At 47.3% G+C, this 18358-nt stretch overlaps 1 protein-coding gene across 1 annotated transcript; it reads left to right on the top strand.

Moving 5' to 3' along the window:
* Window positions 1–1083: 1083 nt before the first annotated feature.
* CCT7 (chaperonin containing TCP1, subunit 7 (eta)) lies at window positions 1084–16965 on the top strand. The gene is made up of 12 exons (XM_005867746.2): window positions 1084–1246; window positions 7119–7272; window positions 7912–8018; window positions 9766–9891; window positions 10737–10789; window positions 11118–11289; window positions 12779–12943; window positions 13704–13892; window positions 14487–14584; window positions 14949–15081; window positions 15556–15762; window positions 16576–16965. Exons 1-12 carry the CDS (start codon window positions 1241–1243, stop codon window positions 16795–16797), a joined length of 1632 nt encoding a protein of 543 aa, XP_005867808.1. The 5' UTR covers window positions 1084–1240; the 3' UTR covers window positions 16798–16965.
* Window positions 16966–18358: the final 1393 nt, after the last annotated feature.

The raw sequence follows: 18358 nt of genomic DNA, 5'->3' as shown, positions 1-18358 counted from the left end.
CCTCCCCGCCGCGCGTTGCTCGCCGGACTTCAGCCTGACAGCTGCCCCGGCCTCCCACCCCCAGGCCCGCTCCTGCCGCTGGTTGGCGAATGGGAACGAGGCCCACGGCTGATTGGCTCCGACGCCTGCTCTTCTAGCCACACTTTCTACCTCTGCGCCTTTCCCCACTTCCTACTGGTCGAGAGAAGTGGGGCCGAGGGCTGATTGGTCTAAACTCTTAACAGCAACTGCGGCCCCCACTCGGCCCCGCCCCAGCATTCCTCAGTTTGGATTGGACTCTGCGCGCCCTCCAGGGATGGTGGGTGGACTGGCAGGGGATGACCAGGAACGAGGTGGGCACCTGGCAGCACTCGCTTCAGCCGCCGAAAGTCCTGATCATCAGCTCTTGCGGTCTCGGCGGGATTCTCCCCGCGGCCGCCTCACGGCGTGATTTGCCTTCTCCCAGTTCGCTTTCCTCCTCCCCGACCCCCTCCTGGGAAAGATACGCATCTAGCGCCCAGGTGATCGCCGGCGCCCCTCCAGCTCGCCCCCTGCCCAGTCCCACCAGAGCTTGCGCGGCCCCAGTGGAAGCGCTGAGGACGCGCGCGGCAGGTGCAGCCAACCCTCGAGGAGGCTCTGGCCAGTGCAGAGCCGGAAAGCGGACATTGGGACCCGGTGCCCACGACAGCTTCTCTACCACTTTCTGTGCAATTGTGGCTTTGGTTACCTTTCCTAAGCTCCCAGACTCAGCGTCCTCGTCTGTAAAATGTACGTGATAACAATACCAACGCAACAGGGTTGTGAGCATTCAATGAAAAAACTCATGTTAAGAGCTTACTTAGCATAAGCTTGCTCCACAGTCAGCGTTCAATAAATGTTTGCATTTATTTCATTCCTTGGTCTGGCGTCCAGGGCGAGGAGATAAGATGGAATTAAGGATAGTAGGTGTCGCGGGCCAAGCAAGGATCTTTCATGCTCACGAAGAAAAAAAAAGGGGCACGACCAAAATGTGGCGAATCTTCCATAACCAAAGTTTCTTGCCAGAGCGCCCTCCGAGGCTCCGCCTCTAGCCCTTCTAGCCACACCGACTCTCTGGTAGCGAACCATAGAGTAACGGAAGTGACCCGTTCCCTTCCTCTACCGGTTTAACGCTGGTCGAACCTTCTGGGGACTTATCTGGCGCACGGCATTGTGGGGTTGCTGGGCGGCCCGGAGGCAGAGCTAAAGAGAGGAGTAGCGGGCCACAGAAGACGCTTCCAAAATGATGGTGAGTGGTGTCTCCCGTATCCTTCGCCATCCGCCGTCTTCAGCCGCCATCTGGCCCGTGGCTGGCGCCGCCTGGCTGGCACCTGACCCTTAGGGCTCTCCTCTGCCTGCTGATCCTGTCCTCCCCCGATCTCCTGTCTAGGGGCGACCCCGGCCCGCCGCGGCCTGGCTGGGCCCACGCTCGGAGCCAGGGCCCTTGGCGAGTATTGAGGGGAGGCTGTGGTCGACCGGGTGGGGACTACATGTCCCAGGGTGCTTCAGGGCAGCGGACCCGCGTCGGGGACCCGGCTTTTGAAGCCCCCCACAGTCGGGACCTGTGTTAAACTATTACGGGTTGAACAAACATAAGCAGTCGGTGGCCAGATCTGGAAGCCCCGGCTGCCTTAGGAAATGCGGGTGTGAAGAAGGTGTGCTTCCTAGAATGGGCAGAGCGCACGGTCTCAACGGTGATCTCATTGTACCCCACCCGCCAGTTGGTGCATAAATGGCAGCAGACCTCTGCTCGCACATTCACTCGTTCACTCATTAAACACATGTTTAGTGCCTAGTGAATGTGCCCCGCTGGTTGTTGGGGTGCACACTTCTCAGCCAGGAGAATGGGCAGGGCAGATGGCGATGCTGCATCAGAGGTAGGAAGATTCCGCTCTATCTCCGACCCTGCCTGCGCCTCCGGATTTGACATTAGACCAGAGTTCTCTAGTTGGCCACCTAACGAGGGCCTCTTTTCCTAGATGCAGGGTGTTGGTAAGTCCTGGGCTCCACACAGGGCATCCCTTTCCCTTTATAGTTGCAGGTACTTTTCACCCGCCCTCACCCTCGGAGGCACCTCTTGAATTGCTGTTGAACAGGGCCAGCTTTTAAGGCGGTTGTTTTTTCTTTGGTTTATTTGTGTGGATTTTCTTTGGGGTTTTTTAATTTTGTTTTTCAATTATAGTTTACATTCAATATTATTTTGTACTCGTTTCAGGTGTACAGCATAGGGGTTTGACAATCATACACTTTACAAAGTGTTCCTGGTAGTTCCATTACCCACCTCACCCTGAGGAGGTGTTTGAGGCAAAGCCATGACTGAGAGGCGACTTTATATGCCCTTGGCAGTTCACTCGTTTTGGCCTACCCCTCGGAGTCAGTTCTTGTTTTTTTCCCCGTTCCTGCACCTTCTCCCTGTCCTGTTAGATGTCAAACTGACGCCTAGGAGGTGTTCCTTCTGCGACCAAATGCCCTATGGATCCAAGCTAGAAGGAACCTGGTATCATCTGTTCCCCTCTCCCCTTCTTACCTCCAGTCCTGCCCCTTTTCAGTCCCTTTTCAGCATTACCTATTCCCGAAGGCATCTGCATCTTCTATGCGGAGGCAGCGTAGGAGGGCAGTGGAGAGTAAGGGCTCCCGCCATGCTGAAGGCCTAGGTTTGTAACTCAGCTCTGCCACTTACTCGCTGTGTGACTTTGATTTTGAGCATGTTATTAAATTTCTGGCCCTCAGTCTGTTAGAGGGGGTTAAATTAACCAATACAAAGTGTCCAGCATGTAGTAAGCACTCAGCAAGTGTTAGCTCTTCTGCTCGGTGGTTGCTTGCTTGCTTCTCCCTGTAACCCATCTTCCTGCCAAGGCAACCATGAGTTGGATCAAAACCAAGTTTTGTCTAGTGGTAAAAACCTACACCAAGGGGCTCCAGACCACCACAGTGGGTTTTTCTGTTTTCCTCCTATATTGGCTGCTTATGTGAATGGGAAACTTATTTACCCACCTCACCCTGAGGAGGTGTTTGAGGCAAAGCCATGACTGAGAGGCGACTTTATATGCCCTTGGCAGTTCACTCGTTTTGGCCTACCCCTCGGAGTCAGTTCTTGTTTTTTTCCCCGTTCCTGCACCTTCTCCCTGTCCTGTTAGATGTCAAACTGACGCCTAGGAGGTGTTCCTTCTGCGACCAAATGCCCTATGGATCCAAGCTAGAAGGAACCTGGTATCATCTGTTCCCCTCTCCCCTTCTTACCTCCAGTCCTGCCCCTTTTCAGTCCCTTTTCAGCATTACCTATTCCCGAAGGCATCTGCATCTTCTATGCGGAGGCAGCGTAGGAGGGCAGTGGAGAGTAAGGGCTCCCGCCATGCTGAAGGCCTAGGTTTGTAACTCAGCTCTGCCACTTACTCGCTGTGTGACTTTGATTTTGAGCATGTTATTAAATTTCTGGCCCTCAGTCTGTTAGAGGGGGTTAAATTAACCAATACAAAGTGTCCAGCATGTAGTAAGCACTCAGCAAGTGTTAGCTCTTCTGCTCGGTGGTTGCTTGCTTGCTTCTCCCTGTAACCCATCTTCCTGCCAAGGCAACCATGAGTTGGATCAAAACCAAGTTTTGTCTAGTGGTAAAAAACCTACACCAAGGGCTCCAGACCACCACAGTTCGTTTTTCTGTTTCCCTCCTATATTGGCTGCTTATGTGAATGGGAAACTTCCGTCACCAAAAATCCTCCTTGCTGTCATCGAATTAGTCCTTGATATTCTAGAAGCCTTCTCTGCTTGGAAGGGAGGTGAAAGGGTCCCCTGAAACCTTGGTACATCTTGGATAGAAAGTATTATCCTTGCCTTTGGTGTTGAACACTGTAAGCTTTGGAGTATAAAGGCCTGTTGTGGTTTTGTAGAACATCATGCTTAATAATTTTTAAGAAGGATGAACAGGAAGATTATTAAGCTGAAATTATCATTCCTTCCATGATACCCTTGGCAGATCACTGGATTCTGCAATTATTTCTCTACTTGAATAAAAATGAGTGAGATTAAAAAGTAACTTGGGGACAGCTCTGGCCAGGTGACTCAATTAATTGGAGTTTTGTCCTATACACCAAAAGGTTATGGGTTGGATCCCCAGTAGGGGCACATACAGGAGGCAACCCATCAATGTTTCTCTCTCTAAGAATCAGTAAGCCCGGCCAGCATAGCTCAGTGGTCGAGTGTCAGCCTATGAACCAGGAGGTCACAGTTCATTCCCAGTCAGGGCACAGGCCAGGTTTGTGGGCTCAATCCCTAGTGTGGAGAGTGCAGGAGACAGCCAATCAATGATTCTCATCATTGATGTTTCTATCTTTCCCTCTCCCTTCCTCTCTGAAATCAACAAAAAATATATATATTAAAAAAATAAAAACCAATAAAACATGTCTTCAGGTAAGGATTAAAAAAATAATAAATTGCTGTAAGAAAATTTGTGTCTTTCCAAAGATATAATATGTATTCCTGAGATGAAATATCTTATTTTAAAAAGTAACCTGGGGACAGAGCAGGGCTTTCCATAGCAGTGCCTGCCCCTGGGGAAATGATGGAAGAGGACCCATCCTCTTGACCTGATTGGCTCAGTCTAGCTCTGCCACCTTTCCCTCCCCATAGGATCTCTACCCAGCCTGTCATTCTCTAGGGCCTGCAAACATGGGGTAGTTGGGGACAATGGCCAGCTCCTTCCCAGCCCTTCTTGCTTTGTACTGAAGAATTCTCAGTGAATGCAATGCCAGCACACTGCCAATTCTTTCCCAAAAATAAGAAGCCAGTGTATCTTACTTCATCCTTACTTCAAGCACTTTTGAGCATGTGTATTTAACGGTTGAATTTTCAGCACCAAAAGCTGCTGAATATCATTCCATATGTGGCCAAACCTAGGCGCACTGCAAATTGAGATTGTTATAGCTCTTACCTTTGGGAAGCTCATATTTTAAGAAAGGATGGCAGTATAAAAGCTGCGCACAAGAGGAAGCAAAGGCAGAGTTAGGGGCTCCCCTGTTGAAGACTCCCATTAGCTGTTGAGAAAACTTCCTGGAAGAATTGGGGCTGTGAAGAATTCCTGGCCTGATGTTTAAGAAAGTAGTATTGGTACAAGTGGCAGGTGGCTCTTGTAGATGGGGGTACAATTTGGAGGTGGAGGTGAGAAAGGGTCCACAAAAGTGTTGGATAAGTTAACCTGTTGGGGGCATAGAAGAATCTGTTGAAGGCAATAGGAAGGGAGTGGAGACTCAAGTTGGTTTTTTATTTGAAGTTACGACTTCATCTGAGGCAGAGGTGGACCAGAGAAGATTTGAGGCTGCCATGAGGAATAATTAGCCGGGACTGGGAGAAGGTGGGGTTTCCAGGAGATACTTCTTTCCTTACAGAAGGTGCAAGGGCCCAAAAGAATGCTGAGTATAGAGAAACCATTTCTTGAGGTGAGACTTGGGACACTACCATGAAAAGGAAGGAATTTTCCCTCCACCCTATGCCTGGTCCCAGATGTAGGGGGTTATCTAATAAGCATTCTTTTTAAAAATAATAATAATAACAATGTGTGATAAGCTCATTAGAGAAAAGAAACAGAACAGCAAATATACAACTCAGTGTCAAAACCCTCTTTACTAACACTCTCTTTCTCTTTAGAGTTTGTTGGGCATCTTTCCGGCTCCTTTATGCATTTACATTTTATATCTTGCCTCTTCTTAACTATTTCCTAGTGATTTTTTAAAAAAATGTAAATCAGGTTATGCCAGTCCTCTGCTGCAAGTCTTCCCAGGGCTCCCCTTTGTAGGAGCAAAATTTAAGCTCCTTAGCACAGTCTACAAGTGAGTATGTGGTCTGTTTCCTCCTGCCTCGTCAGCCTCATTCACTGCTCTCCAGCTGCACTGGTCAAAGGACTGGAACTTCTTAAGCAGTTGTCCTGTTAACATGGTGATGGAATCCTCATGGGCCACTAGCCTTTGTGGTGTGTGAATTCCTGACTTCTTATTGTTAGGGTGAGACAGTCCTTACTTGCCTGTGCCGCCCCCCTCAGACACCTGAAGTACCCCTAGGGGTGGACGTGGGCAAAAGCTTTCAAACTTTATATTGCGCTCCATAACTAAAGTTTAAAGCATAGCCTAATAGCACGCATATAACAAAGATTTTGAACAGTGTTTACCCTTAATATATTGTTTCATACAAACACATAATTAGTCACAGTCACTGGGAAGACTGGGTCTGGTTCATGAACTCAGCGTTACATGTCAAGCTTGGATGCAGGGACAGGGCACTCTGGTTTGCTAAGCTGAGAGATTACTGTCTGTGCTAATGATCAATGGCGCAGAGGTATTTAAGCAAGCCCTTTAAAATAAGTATCCCTGACTTCCAGCGTTTCTAAAGCAGGTCTGCAAATTAAACCTCTAGAGATAGTGACTGTTTTGGAGGCCATTGCAAAATAGGAAGAGAAAAACTTCTTTGGGGTATCTGATTGGAGATGAGTCACAGGAAGCTCTATGGAGCCAGCATGAGAAATGGAAACGTTGCTGTGTGAATTAGATTTGTTGTCACTTTGTGAGGCAGACAAAGGTGCTATTTGCTTCTCTGCCTGACTGCTTTCCTACATTCCAGCTAAACATTGGTAAAGCTGCCTGCCTGGGCATCTCCAGGACAACTCCTGAAGCTATTGACACCTCAGTTTTGCATCAGTGCCCCATCTACCTCTCTAGGATTAAGCTGTAATGCAGATAAGTGGATGTTTTGCTGGAGGGTGAATGCAGAGCAAGGCCTGCTGCTTCCTCCTGTGCCATGCCCTAATTCTTCAGAACAGAATGGGGTCAGAGTTGAAAAGGCTATGCTCATTTAGCTGGGCACTGGAGAACACATCTCTGTTTGATTTGCCCTTTTAAACAAAATCTGTTCTTCTCAAACCATTTTCTAGCACACCTACCAGGTGTGCTGTTGTCTTGGCCATGTCTCTGGAGATAGAGGCTGTTTCGGGGGTAGATGTCGTGGACCATGGGGGAATGTGATTTTCAAAGATATTTCAGTCATGGGGGAGATGGGAGCATTTTCCCTCGCCCTTCTCTCCTTATGACTCATTGTAACAGATGATTTTTAAAAGCAGTCAATTGCTCTTTCTTTTCTAGCCCACACCAGTTATCCTGTTGAAAGAGGGGACTGATAGCTCCCAAGGCATCCCCCAGCTTGTAAGTAACATCAGTGCCTGCCAGGTGATTGCTGAAGCCATAAGAACCACCCTGGGCCCCCGTGGCATGGACAAGCTCCTTGTGGATGGCCGAGGTAAGTCTGCAGGCTCCTCAAGGCAGTGTGCAGGACAAGGCTTCTGGGGAGTGCTGGGGCTAGCAGAGGTTGGCATCAGAAAACTTACTGCTTCAGATCTCTGAGGGATTGCTCACTATGAAGTGGCTCCACTTCATACATAGTCCTGAATGCTGAGCCCTGGGGGGATATATGGGAGAAGCTGGGCTCAGAAGACTGTTGCCTTGTAGAGAGATACAACCTAGAAACATGTGATCCCTCCCATTGTATCATGGTGCCAAGACAAAGGGCAAGTTCCCTTTTGTGTTTTAGTGTATTAATTGACATGTGAGATACCAGGTTATTAACTTGGTTAAGAATATCTAAATGATTACTCATTGTCATTTAAAAAATATTTTGTACATCCATCTGAGGTGTGCCAAATGCTGCTCAAAGAAAAGTAGGTGCTCAGAGTCTTTGGAAAATTGCCGTGTAGGAAAGTTTAGCAGACTAGTGACTTTAGGTGGCCTTTTGTGCACAGAACTCTCTATAAAAAGATGAGCTTATTTGCACCATGGTGCCCTCTGCCCCATCCTAATAAAGGGTGCATGGGCTCCAAGTCCAACTAGAGACCTTTTAAGAAAGGGTCTTTGAATTTTCACTTTGTGTGTTCCTTTGAAGGAAAAGCCACAATTTCTAATGATGGGGCCACAATTCTGAAACTCCTTGACGTTGTCCATCCTGCAGCAAAGACTTTAGTGGACATTGCCAAATCCCAAGATGCTGAGGTAAGAAAATCAAGCAGATAAGTGTAAATGGGGGTGGAAACACATGCCTGCTTGCTCCTTCACTCTCCTCTCTCTAAATGTTTTTTATTTTATATCTAAAATTATAATTTCAAAAGTAATACATTCTTGTAAAAATATTTAGGAGTTAATCTTTTAAAATGTGTACCGTTCTACTGCTTGTACCTGAGATCTTAGGACCTGTGCTGTCATTCATATGAGGTGCTAGGTAAATAATTTAACCTTATAAGATAGGACTGGAAACTCTAAGGTTTCTGGTGTTCCCCCCTTCCCCCCCCCTTTTTTTTATGGGAATAAAATATACATAACAAAATTCATCATTTTAACAGAGACCATTTCTAATACTGGAGTCCTGATAATAAGTGTTGAAAGACAGGTTTGTATTATGTTCTGAGTTATGTGAAAAGGTTTATTAGGACCCAGTAGCCTATAAAATAGTATGGCTTTTTAAAAATTAAAGTGAGAAGAGTCTGAATTTGACCTGTTAATGTCTTCAGCCAGTGAATAATATCTTCTGGCCAAGAATTTGGCAGCTTAGACCCTTTGCTGTAGTGACTCTCTTTCCCCTTGAGAATTATTTACATTACACAATAGATATAAATAAGTTGCACATAAAATTTTTCTAAATCAGAGGTTGGCCAGTTTTCTTGTGAGCTCTTATTCTCCCTCATTAAAAATAGGGTTTAGATGTCATCATAGAAAATGTCATGTAGGAAAGACTAGCAGACTAGTAGTCTGCTTATTCCAAATAGTGTTTAACATATAAAGGGTTTTGGCTGGTCCTGGGAGGTTTGTTTTAGTGCAGTGGTTCTCAACCTTCCTAATGCCGCGACCCTTTAATACAGTTCCTCATGTTGTGGTGACCCCCAATTTCATTGTTACAAATTGAACATAATTAAAGCATAGTGATTAATCACAAAAACAATATGTAATTATATATGTGTTTTCCGATGGTCTTAGGAGACCCCTGTGAAAGGGTCGTTTAACCCCCCCCCCCCCAAAGGGGTCGCGACTCACAGGTTGAGAACCGCTGTTTTAGTGGGATTTGGCTGGAAAATATCTTTTTTGTAAACTCCTGTAGTACTTTGTACTCCTTAAAGAATATATATGTCATGCCAATTGCTACCATGGTTATTTGTGACATATAAGATTTTTTAAAAAAATGTAAATCAGGTTATGCCAGTCCTGTGCTGCAAGTCTTCCCAGGGCTCTCCTTTGTAGGAGCAAAGTTTAAGCTCCTTAACACCGTCTACAAGTGAGTATGTGGTCTATTTCCTCCTGCCTCGTCAGCCTCATTCACTACTCTCCAGCTGCACCTCCTTAAAGAATATATATGTCATGCCAATTGCTACCATGGTTATTTGTGACATATAAGCATTGTTATTACAAGCATGACTAGATTGTCTTACTTACAGTGCCTTGTATGTAATAAATTATCAGATAATTTGCATATATGATTTCCTATCCCAAGGAAACTTAATTGTCCAAATTAGTCTTCTTTGGGGAATGGGCCTGGCTGGGGAATTAATTTTGTAGCTAAGGACCATTTGATGGAATGGACACCTCACTACCATCACCTTCTATTTATTGCAAACACCTATGCTTCCAAATTAAAGCTCCACACTCATTTAAACAGTGCCCAGTTGAAGTGGGTAGATTGCCTGAAAATGGAGTTGGGGCTTTATCCCTGAACATGAGAAAACATGAATTTCCTGTCATCCTCTTCCAGGTCGGTGATGGCACCACCTCAGTGACCCTGCTGGCTGCAGAGTTTCTGAAGCAGGTGAAACCCTATGTGGAGGAAGGCTTGCACCCACAGATCATCATCCGAGCTTTCCGAACTGCCACCCAGTTGGTATGGGAGTACCGGCTAACTTGGCCTTGTGCCTGGGCACCTTCATATTTCTCTTAGGATAATACCTGTACTGGGGGGTAGAGAAGACTGGGAAAAGTTCCTTGGACATTTTCTGTATTCTCCCTAGGAACCTCAGTCCTACCATTCAGTAGCTATTTGATTAGATATTTGATAGAGTGTGATGTAGATATGTTGTAGGCTCCAGTAAGTGAGAGCTATTTTTGTTTTTGGGTAGTACTTCATGGCACATCTTGAGATATATGTATATATTATATTATATAACATCTAATTAATATATAAAGTGCTAAAAATTTTGTAGATGTTTTTCATGAGCCAGAAGGTTTGGCTTGATCTAGTGTCATAGCTTGTTTTCACTCATTTGTTTTAGTGTGTTACCCGCATATCCAGAGCTAAATCCTGGGCATATTCTTATGATTCTTCAGCACTATAGCTATTCTTCATTTCAGGCTATGGGAGTTTTCTAAACTATAAAGATTTATATTTTCTGGGCAACTGCAACATAAAAACGTTGTTTCAACTGTAGAGTAGAATCGCTTAAGATTTGGGAGTAAACAGATTAGATTTTAGTGTGTTACCCGCATATCCAGAGCTAAATCCTGATGATTCTTCAGCACTATAGCTATTCTACATTTCAGGCTATGGGAGTTTCTAAACTATAAAGATTTATATTTTCTGGGCAATTGCAACATAAAAACGTTGTTTCAGCTGTAGAGTAGAAATGCTTAAGATTTGGGAGTAAACAGACTAGGGACTAGCAAGAGAGGTTGGCGTCCTCTTCTCCAGTTTGTAGCATGAGAGGCTCACTCAGCTTCTGTTCTTGGCAGGCAGTTAACAAGATCAGAGAGATTGCCGTGACCGTGAAGAAGGAAAATAAAGTGTAAGTTTGTGGTGGGACTTGACTCTCTATGGCCAAATGGGATGCAGAAGCATGTTGTGATCCCTACGTGGGCCCCGGGGCTATTTGGCTCTTGCTAGACCCTGGCTGTGCCCCAGCCCACATTGCTCGAAATAGGCTGGTAGACTATAGTTTAAAAGCTGTCACACATGTGGTCTTTGACTGCAATCACCATCTGTCACTGATAATATGCCCTAAAGATATAGAAGTTGGTGAGGGCTGATTTTAGTGGCAACCACCCCCACATTGCAGTAGAATCAGACAAGAGAGGCTTTCAAGGCCTGATGCAGGTTCCACCCTTACGTCCCAGGGAGCAGAGGAGGCTGCTGGAGAAGTGTGCCGTGACTGCTCTGAGCTCCAAGTTGATCTCCCAGCAGAAAGCCTTCTTCGCGAAGATGGTGGTGGATGCAGTAATGATGCTCGATGATTTGCTGCAGCTTAAAATGATTGGCATCAAGAAGGTGCAAGGTGGAGCCCTAGAGGTAAGCCTGCTGTGGCCTCCCCAGGAGGCTCCTGCTTTCACATGGACCCTTCAGACAGTTTCATATAGGAGGGGAGCGCACATGACAGGCAGGTTTGGGCTGTATTCTCCACACTGCCACGGCAGGCTGTGACTAGATATATTCTGGAACCTCTATGGACCTATATTTACTTGTCAGCAGAACAATGTGGATTGAACTGGCTGAGTTTCCGAATCTCAGTGCTGATGTGGGGGAGGGAGGAGGGCTATCTCTGACCCTCTCAATGAATGAATCTGAGCAGTACAGTTCATTCTTCTCTAAGTGATAGAGCCATGCTCTTCCTTCTTTTATTCATCCATTTTGAATAGATGATACATAGTTCAAACTGTATTAAAGGACCTGAGGAAAAAATAAATATTCCCTATACCATTCCTGCCCTGGATTCTACCACTATTAAGTGTGTGTCCTTCCAGAATAATCTGTGCTTCTATAAACATGTGTAAATATTGCTTTTTTTTCTTTTCTTTTTTTATTCTCACTTGCGGATATTTTTTCCATTGATTTTTAGAGAGAGTGGAAGGAAGGGATGAGGGAGAGAGAAAGAGTGAGGGAGAAACATTGACGTGAAAGAGACACCGATTGCTTGTCTCCCATCTGACTAATTTCTGCTGTCATCTTGATTCAGCTCAAGTCTCATCCTCTTTAGGAGGCTGTGAATTTGAATGACATGGGAGTCTGTTCACTGATAGGCTACAGTATTGTAGGTCAAGATTGTAGGTTAGCACAGACTTGGTCATTTAGTAGTAAAAAAAAAGAGAGAGATCTGAGATATGAATCTAAGTCTCCTTATAGTGCTGAAGTCAATCCCAGGTGCAACATGCTTCTTATTATGCCCTGATAGTAACTTCAATCCACAGGAAGCTCTGTTATTGAAAAGAGGTAGAAGTTCATGTTTTGAGGGATTGAGATGTGGGAAGCTACAGTGATGACCTGCGAACTGTGCAGGAAATTTCCTACCCTTATGATCTTTTGGCTTCATCTCCTGGGCAGAGGACGCATCTAGGCTGTAGCAGATGAATGAGTGTGTGTGTGTGTGTGTGTGTGTGTGTGTGTGTGATAGGTAGGGAGGGGTATGTGTAGGTGTGTGCAGTAGGAGATGACCAGGGGGTTGGTAGTTGTGGTTGAAGGGGAAGAAGGCATTGGGCAGCCTATACCTTATTCATAAATGGCTGGCTCCTTTCCTGGCATGTAGGTAAATGCTTTAAGCACTATCCCTCGGCACTTCTTTGAAGGCCAGTCTTAGAAGACAGCCTGAACAAGCCTTTCCCATGCTTAGCTTCTTATTTTCCTTATACTGAAGGGACAAATGGAAAGGTTTTGTTACAACAGTGAAATAAAGACATGGTTAACTCAGATTCACAGGAATGGACATGCGTGGTCCAACACACCACCAGCTTGCTTTCATTTCATTCCATTACTGAACTTTTGAACTGTTTATTTTTTTGAATAGGAGTCCCAGCTGGTAGCTGGTGTTGCATTCAAGAAGACTTTCTCTTATGCTGGGTTTGAAATGCAACCCAAAAAGTACCACAACCCAAAGATTGCCCTTTTAAATGTGGAGCTCGAACTGAAAGCTGAGAAAGATAATGCTGAAGTCAGAGTCCACACCGTTAAGGTAGGCCCCACCAACTGGCAGTGGAGTGGAAATGGGCAACTGTCTGGGCCAAAGCCTCGGCTCTTGTGGTTGTCTGTTTTCCAAGCTTCTGTGGATCCCTTTATCCTCCTGTCACCCTAAACATGGATGACTAAATGCGGGGCCTGTACTCGCCGAGTGACCTGGGCTGGAGGAGATTGGGAGAGGACAGACCTGTTGAAATATTATCCTCTGGCCCCGAGAAGGGGCTGGCAGGGGCTCTCTAACTATACAGTGAGCCTAGTATTTTGACTCCTTTGGTTTGGGCAGATGGGGGCTCCTCCCCTGTTAGACTGGGTCCCACGCTGCAGGGACAGGTGCGCTCCCATCACTGACAGAACCAAGGCTGTCTCTGGAGTAGCGTTGTTACCACTATAAGCAGGTACTCTGGGGAATGTGTCCCCAACACAGAACGGCCTTTGGGGGGAGGGGTCTCATCCTTGGGAACTCCATGGGTGAGTGAGTGCCTCAGAAGAGGCACTGAACTCTTTCTCACCCCTTGGCATTGCCAGCTCTCGAGTAGCTTCTAGTCCTGGGGTTACTTCCTGCTTTTGTGTTTGAAAGTTTTAGGTTCCCTAAGTTACCTTACAGGGTCCCTGTTTACTTGGACTGTGAAGAGCTATTCTGTTTATCCCTGTTAATTCCCAAATAGCACACTTTTATCATGGGAGATACATTTTAGCCCACTTTATATGCTGACCTCCACTCCAAAGCATCCTCATCCTTTTCTGGGTCTCTTCAGGATTATCAGGCAATTGTCGATGCTGAGTGGAACATTCTGTATGACAAGTTAGAGAAGATCCATTGTTCCGGAGCCAAAGTCGTCTTGTCCAAACTCCCTATTGGGGATGTGGCCACCCAGTACTTTGCCGACAGGGACATGTTCTGTGCTGGCCGGGTGCCAGAGGAGGACCTGAAGAGGACAATGATGGTAACGCACTGTTCACTGGCTGCTTCGTGGCCTGGAGGGGTTTTCACTTACCTCTGGTGGGCAGGGTGCACAGTTCGGTTGGTGTGTCAATCCAGGCCTGTCTTCTTAACTCTTTGCCTTGGAGCACTTCATTGCCAGTGTGCATGTGCTCGGATATGAAAGTTACCTAACCAAAACAAGTCAGGGAACCCAGCACTAAAGCTGTGATTAGCTGAATACACTCAAGTATTGATGCTTCCAGCCAGGTTTCCTTCCTTCTCCAGTGTCTCACCAAAGTCACCTTAAGTCAGCACCGGTCCTCACTTCACTGCTGGGCCCAAAGCATCCTAGTTTGGGGAGGGCTCTCAAGTGAACCAAAGGGTCCCCATCTCCTTTTAACTAGGCCTCTTTGCCCTTAGTTCTATTTTGTTTTCTTCTTTCAGAGGGGCGAGGGTCATCGAGGTCAAGGGTGAGGTGGGTTATCCAGTGCACAGGGCTGTGGGCACCGTGGCAGAGTCCAGCATGGGAACTGGCTTTGAGACTGGGCAGCAGGAAGTTTGTTGGCCTGGTGTGAGCCTTCGCTGCTGGATGATCTTGCCTTCTTGTGCTCCTCAGGCCTGTGGAGGCTCCATCCAGACCAGTGTGAATGCTCTGACAGCAGATGTGTTGGGCCACTGCCAGGTCTTTGAAGAAACTCAGATTGGAGGCGAGAGGTGAGCATCTGGGCAGAGCCGCGAGACTTGCCTGAGTCTGGCCTCCTGCCATGCTTTGGGTGTGGGAAACAGCATGTGCTACTCGTTTTGAGTCTTACCTTTTGGGGAACAAAGAGCCCAAATGTAGAGTGTTTGGGGAGGGAAGATTACATTGGGTCTAAAGTTTGACTCCATAATCTTTTATGTCCCATTGGTATAGCCCAGACCTTCCTAAGAAGGTGTCTTTTACAGGTGGGATTGGGGAACCTTAGTGAGAAACAGAAGTGCAGCTGCTGAGTGTTGGGAGGGTTTGGTGAGGTCAGAACACAGCGGGCTGGCAGCAGACAGGAGCTCACGTGTGTGTACGATTTGACCCTGGATGTAGGTACAATATCTTCACTGGCTGCCCCAAAGCTAAGACTTGCACCATCATCCTCCGCGGTGGCGCTGAGCAGTTTATGGAGGAGACAGAGCGGTCCCTGCACGACGCCATCATGATTGTTAGGAGGGCCATCAAGGTACTGGGCTGGTGGCTTCCTGCCTGCACAGCCCATTCTCCCTCCCAAGCCAGTGAGACCCTGGATTTGTGTGGTGATCCCTTGCCTGGGTGGAACTCAGGCCCTTACTTGCCTCAAAAATCATAGAGAAATAGCCTCGGTCTCTCAAAAGAGGTCCTGCTGCCTTAAAGGCTAAGACTTGTTCTTGTGAGCAAACTGAGGGGCTGAGGCAGTCAGCCATTCCAGGGACTGTGCCAGTGTCCTCGAGCTGCAGGCGACCTTGAAGATGGTCAGAAACCATAAAGTTCCCTGGTGGATGTGGGGATGTGCTAGACAAGGGCCATGTTTGGGCTTCCTGGAGCTTGGGAGGAGGGAAATAATGAGGGACCACTCTCTGGGCTGGGGGACCTACTGGCTGAGTGGCCCAACTTTTCTGTGGCTGGAGCTTGGACCAGGGGGACCACTGGTGTTGAGAGATGGGTCTGGTCTCTACAGAACGACTCAGTGGTGGCCGGTGGCGGGGCCATTGAAATGGAGCTCTCCAAGTACCTGCGGGACTACTCCAGGACCATTCCTGGAAAGCAGCAGCTGCTGATCGGAGCCTACGCCAAGGCCTTGGAAATCATCCCACGCCAGCTGTGTGACAATGCTGGCTTCGATGCCACAAACATCCTCAACAAGCTGCGGGCTCGGCATGCCCAGGTGGGTGCTTCCTCTCCTTGGGGTCCAGGCATTTGGAGGGATGGGCTAGATTCTGTGTGGGCTTTCACCATTCAAACTCTGTGTTCAGCCCAGGTGACAGCGCTGAAACTAAACTCAGTACCAACTGTGCTTCCTCTGAGGGCAGAGGCAAAGCCACAGTGCCGGGACTGGAGGTCCCAGGTTTCTTAGTGCTTCTACCAGGAGTGATCACTCCTCATGGTGCGAAGAGAGGAGCCCTGTGGCCCCTGCCTGAAGCACACACTGGGGAAGCACTCAGAGCCCTGCTGACACTCAGCCCAGCCATGGCTCTGCCACCTCTCCGAGAACTTCGTTTCTTCATTTGTTATTTAGCAAATATTTCTAAGTGCTCGGCACTCTGACAGCAGCAATACTCAGTGAGCAACTTTGTGTCTGACTTGACGCTTTACCTCTGTTTCTCAGTTCCTCATCCAATGGGGACTGATGGAAACAGTGCAATGATACAGTGAGACAAGGGATTGAAAGAGTTCCTCTTGAGAACCATGCATCCTCAGGTGACCTGAGGTGGGGCCTCCCCAAAACAGGGAAATACCTAGGAGATGGCCAGAGCTCTTGTGTGCTCAGCACGTCCAAGGTTTGCGTGGTTGATTGGCAGGGGCAGGGGTGGGAAAAAGGCGGACTTCCAGGTTCCTGTTCTGATGCCACAGGCCGATGCCTTCCTCAGGGAAGTGCCAGCAAGTTCAGAGTCAGGGTTCCTAACTTTTGGAGGGAGGGGATGCCAGAAGAAATTTCATAGCAGTTCCATGTACCTCCCCTCTTTTTCCAATCTTTCAGGGGGGCGTGTGGTACGGGGTAGACATCAACAACGAGGACATTGCTGACAACTTTGAGGCCTTCGTGTGGGAGCCAGCTATGGTGCGGATCAATGCCCTGACTGCAGCCTCGGAGGCTGCGTGCCTTATCGTGTCTGTAGATGAAACCATCAAGAACCCTCGCTCGACCGTGGACGCACCCCCAGCTGTTGGCCGGGGCCGAGGTCGTGGCCGCATCCATTGAGAGGCATCCCACCCATCACCTAACTGGCTGGCAGGCTGGCTGCTGGGCAAGCTTACTCTCCCTGTCTTGTCTTGGCTAAATGGTATGAGAAAGGGGTCGGGAGGGATTGGCCCACCCTGTTCTAACTGGCGGCTATTTAAATAAACTTCCAATTCACTTTGCAAATTATTTGGGGACAGGAGTTTTACTCGTAAATGTGTTGACTGCAGCTCTGGATTTTAGCTTTGTATGCAGTCACCCAAAAGGTAGAAAAATTCTCTTCCCTCCTTCGGGCTGTCTTCAAAGCCTCTGGTCGAGTAAAGGCAGAGTGTGCAGCAGGGAGCTCCACCTGAGTGGCCCAGGCCCTGAAGTTTCACTTTGGTAACTTTCTCAGTCCCACAAGTGGCTGGGAAATGTGGAGTCGCTTCCTTTTCTCCCAAGTTTATCTTACCCAGCCCTGGCCTCGCCAGGCACTGCTCCCAGGATTTTCTAGGTTTGAGTAAACGTGTTACAGACCTTGTCTGCCCCTCTATCTCCATATTCTTTTGGTTCCATCTTTTGGTCCCTCAGTAAAGATCCTGAGGTTGAGGGCCTTGGAGGAATGTCTTAGGCCATATCCTTTTTAAACTATAGTGACTCCTTAGCAGTCCATTGAGGGGGTGGCTGAAGGAGCACCCCCCTGGTCTCATTAAGCTCCCTTCTGAACAGGACAAGTTTAAATTGGCCAGCACAGATCTATGGAAAGCAGGATCTAACTGTCTCTTGTCTGTGCTAGTCCTGAGGTCTGGCCTGCAACTAGCTGTCATTGGTCCTTGTGGAAGTCATATTGAACCACTGAAGCTTTTGCTGCTTGGTACTGGGAAATGATTTTAAATATATATATATATAATTTCAGAGAGAGGAAGGGAGGAGAGAAAAAAACCTCAATGATGAGTGAGATTCATTGATCGGCTGCCTCCTATACCTATATTTATATATATTGATTGCAGAGAGAGGAAGGGAGGAGAGAAAAAAACCTCGATGAGTGAGATTCATTGATCAGCTGCCTCCTGTACCTCCCTACTGGACATCAAGCCTGCAACCCAGGCAACCCAGGCGTGTGCCCTGACTGGGAATCGAATTCTAACCTCCTGGTTCATGAGTTGATGTTCAGCCACAGAGACACACCAGCCAGGCATGATTTTTATTTGTTTTTTGTTTTGTTTTTAATTCCTGAGCCCAACCACTCCCAGTTAGATGGATTCAAAGGTGAAATGGGATATGGACAGATCTAGACTTTGGAATCCCCACATTGCAACCCAGGCATGTGCCCTGACTGGGAATCGAACTCTAACCTCCTGGTTCATGGGTTGACGTTCAACCACAGAGACACACCAGCCAGGTATGATTTTTATTTGTTTTTTGTTTTTTTTTAATTCCTGAGCCCAACCACTCCCAATTAGATGGACTCAAAGGTGAAATGGGGTATGGGCAGATCCAGACTTTGGAATCCCACATCCTAACTTGATAGTCTTAGTGTAAACTAATTTTTCTGAGTCTCAGCTGCTCTAAATGTATAATGAAGATAGGAACAGGGGGATAA

The sequence above is a fragment of the Myotis brandtii genome, unplaced genomic scaffold, assembly GCF_000412655.1.
Source record: "Myotis brandtii unplaced genomic scaffold, ASM41265v1 scaffold251, whole genome shotgun sequence".
Lineage (NCBI taxonomy): Eukaryota > Metazoa > Chordata > Mammalia > Chiroptera > Vespertilionidae > Myotis > Myotis brandtii.
The sequence above is the reverse complement of the archived record's forward strand: the minus strand, read 5'-3'. Positions and strand labels throughout refer to the sequence as shown.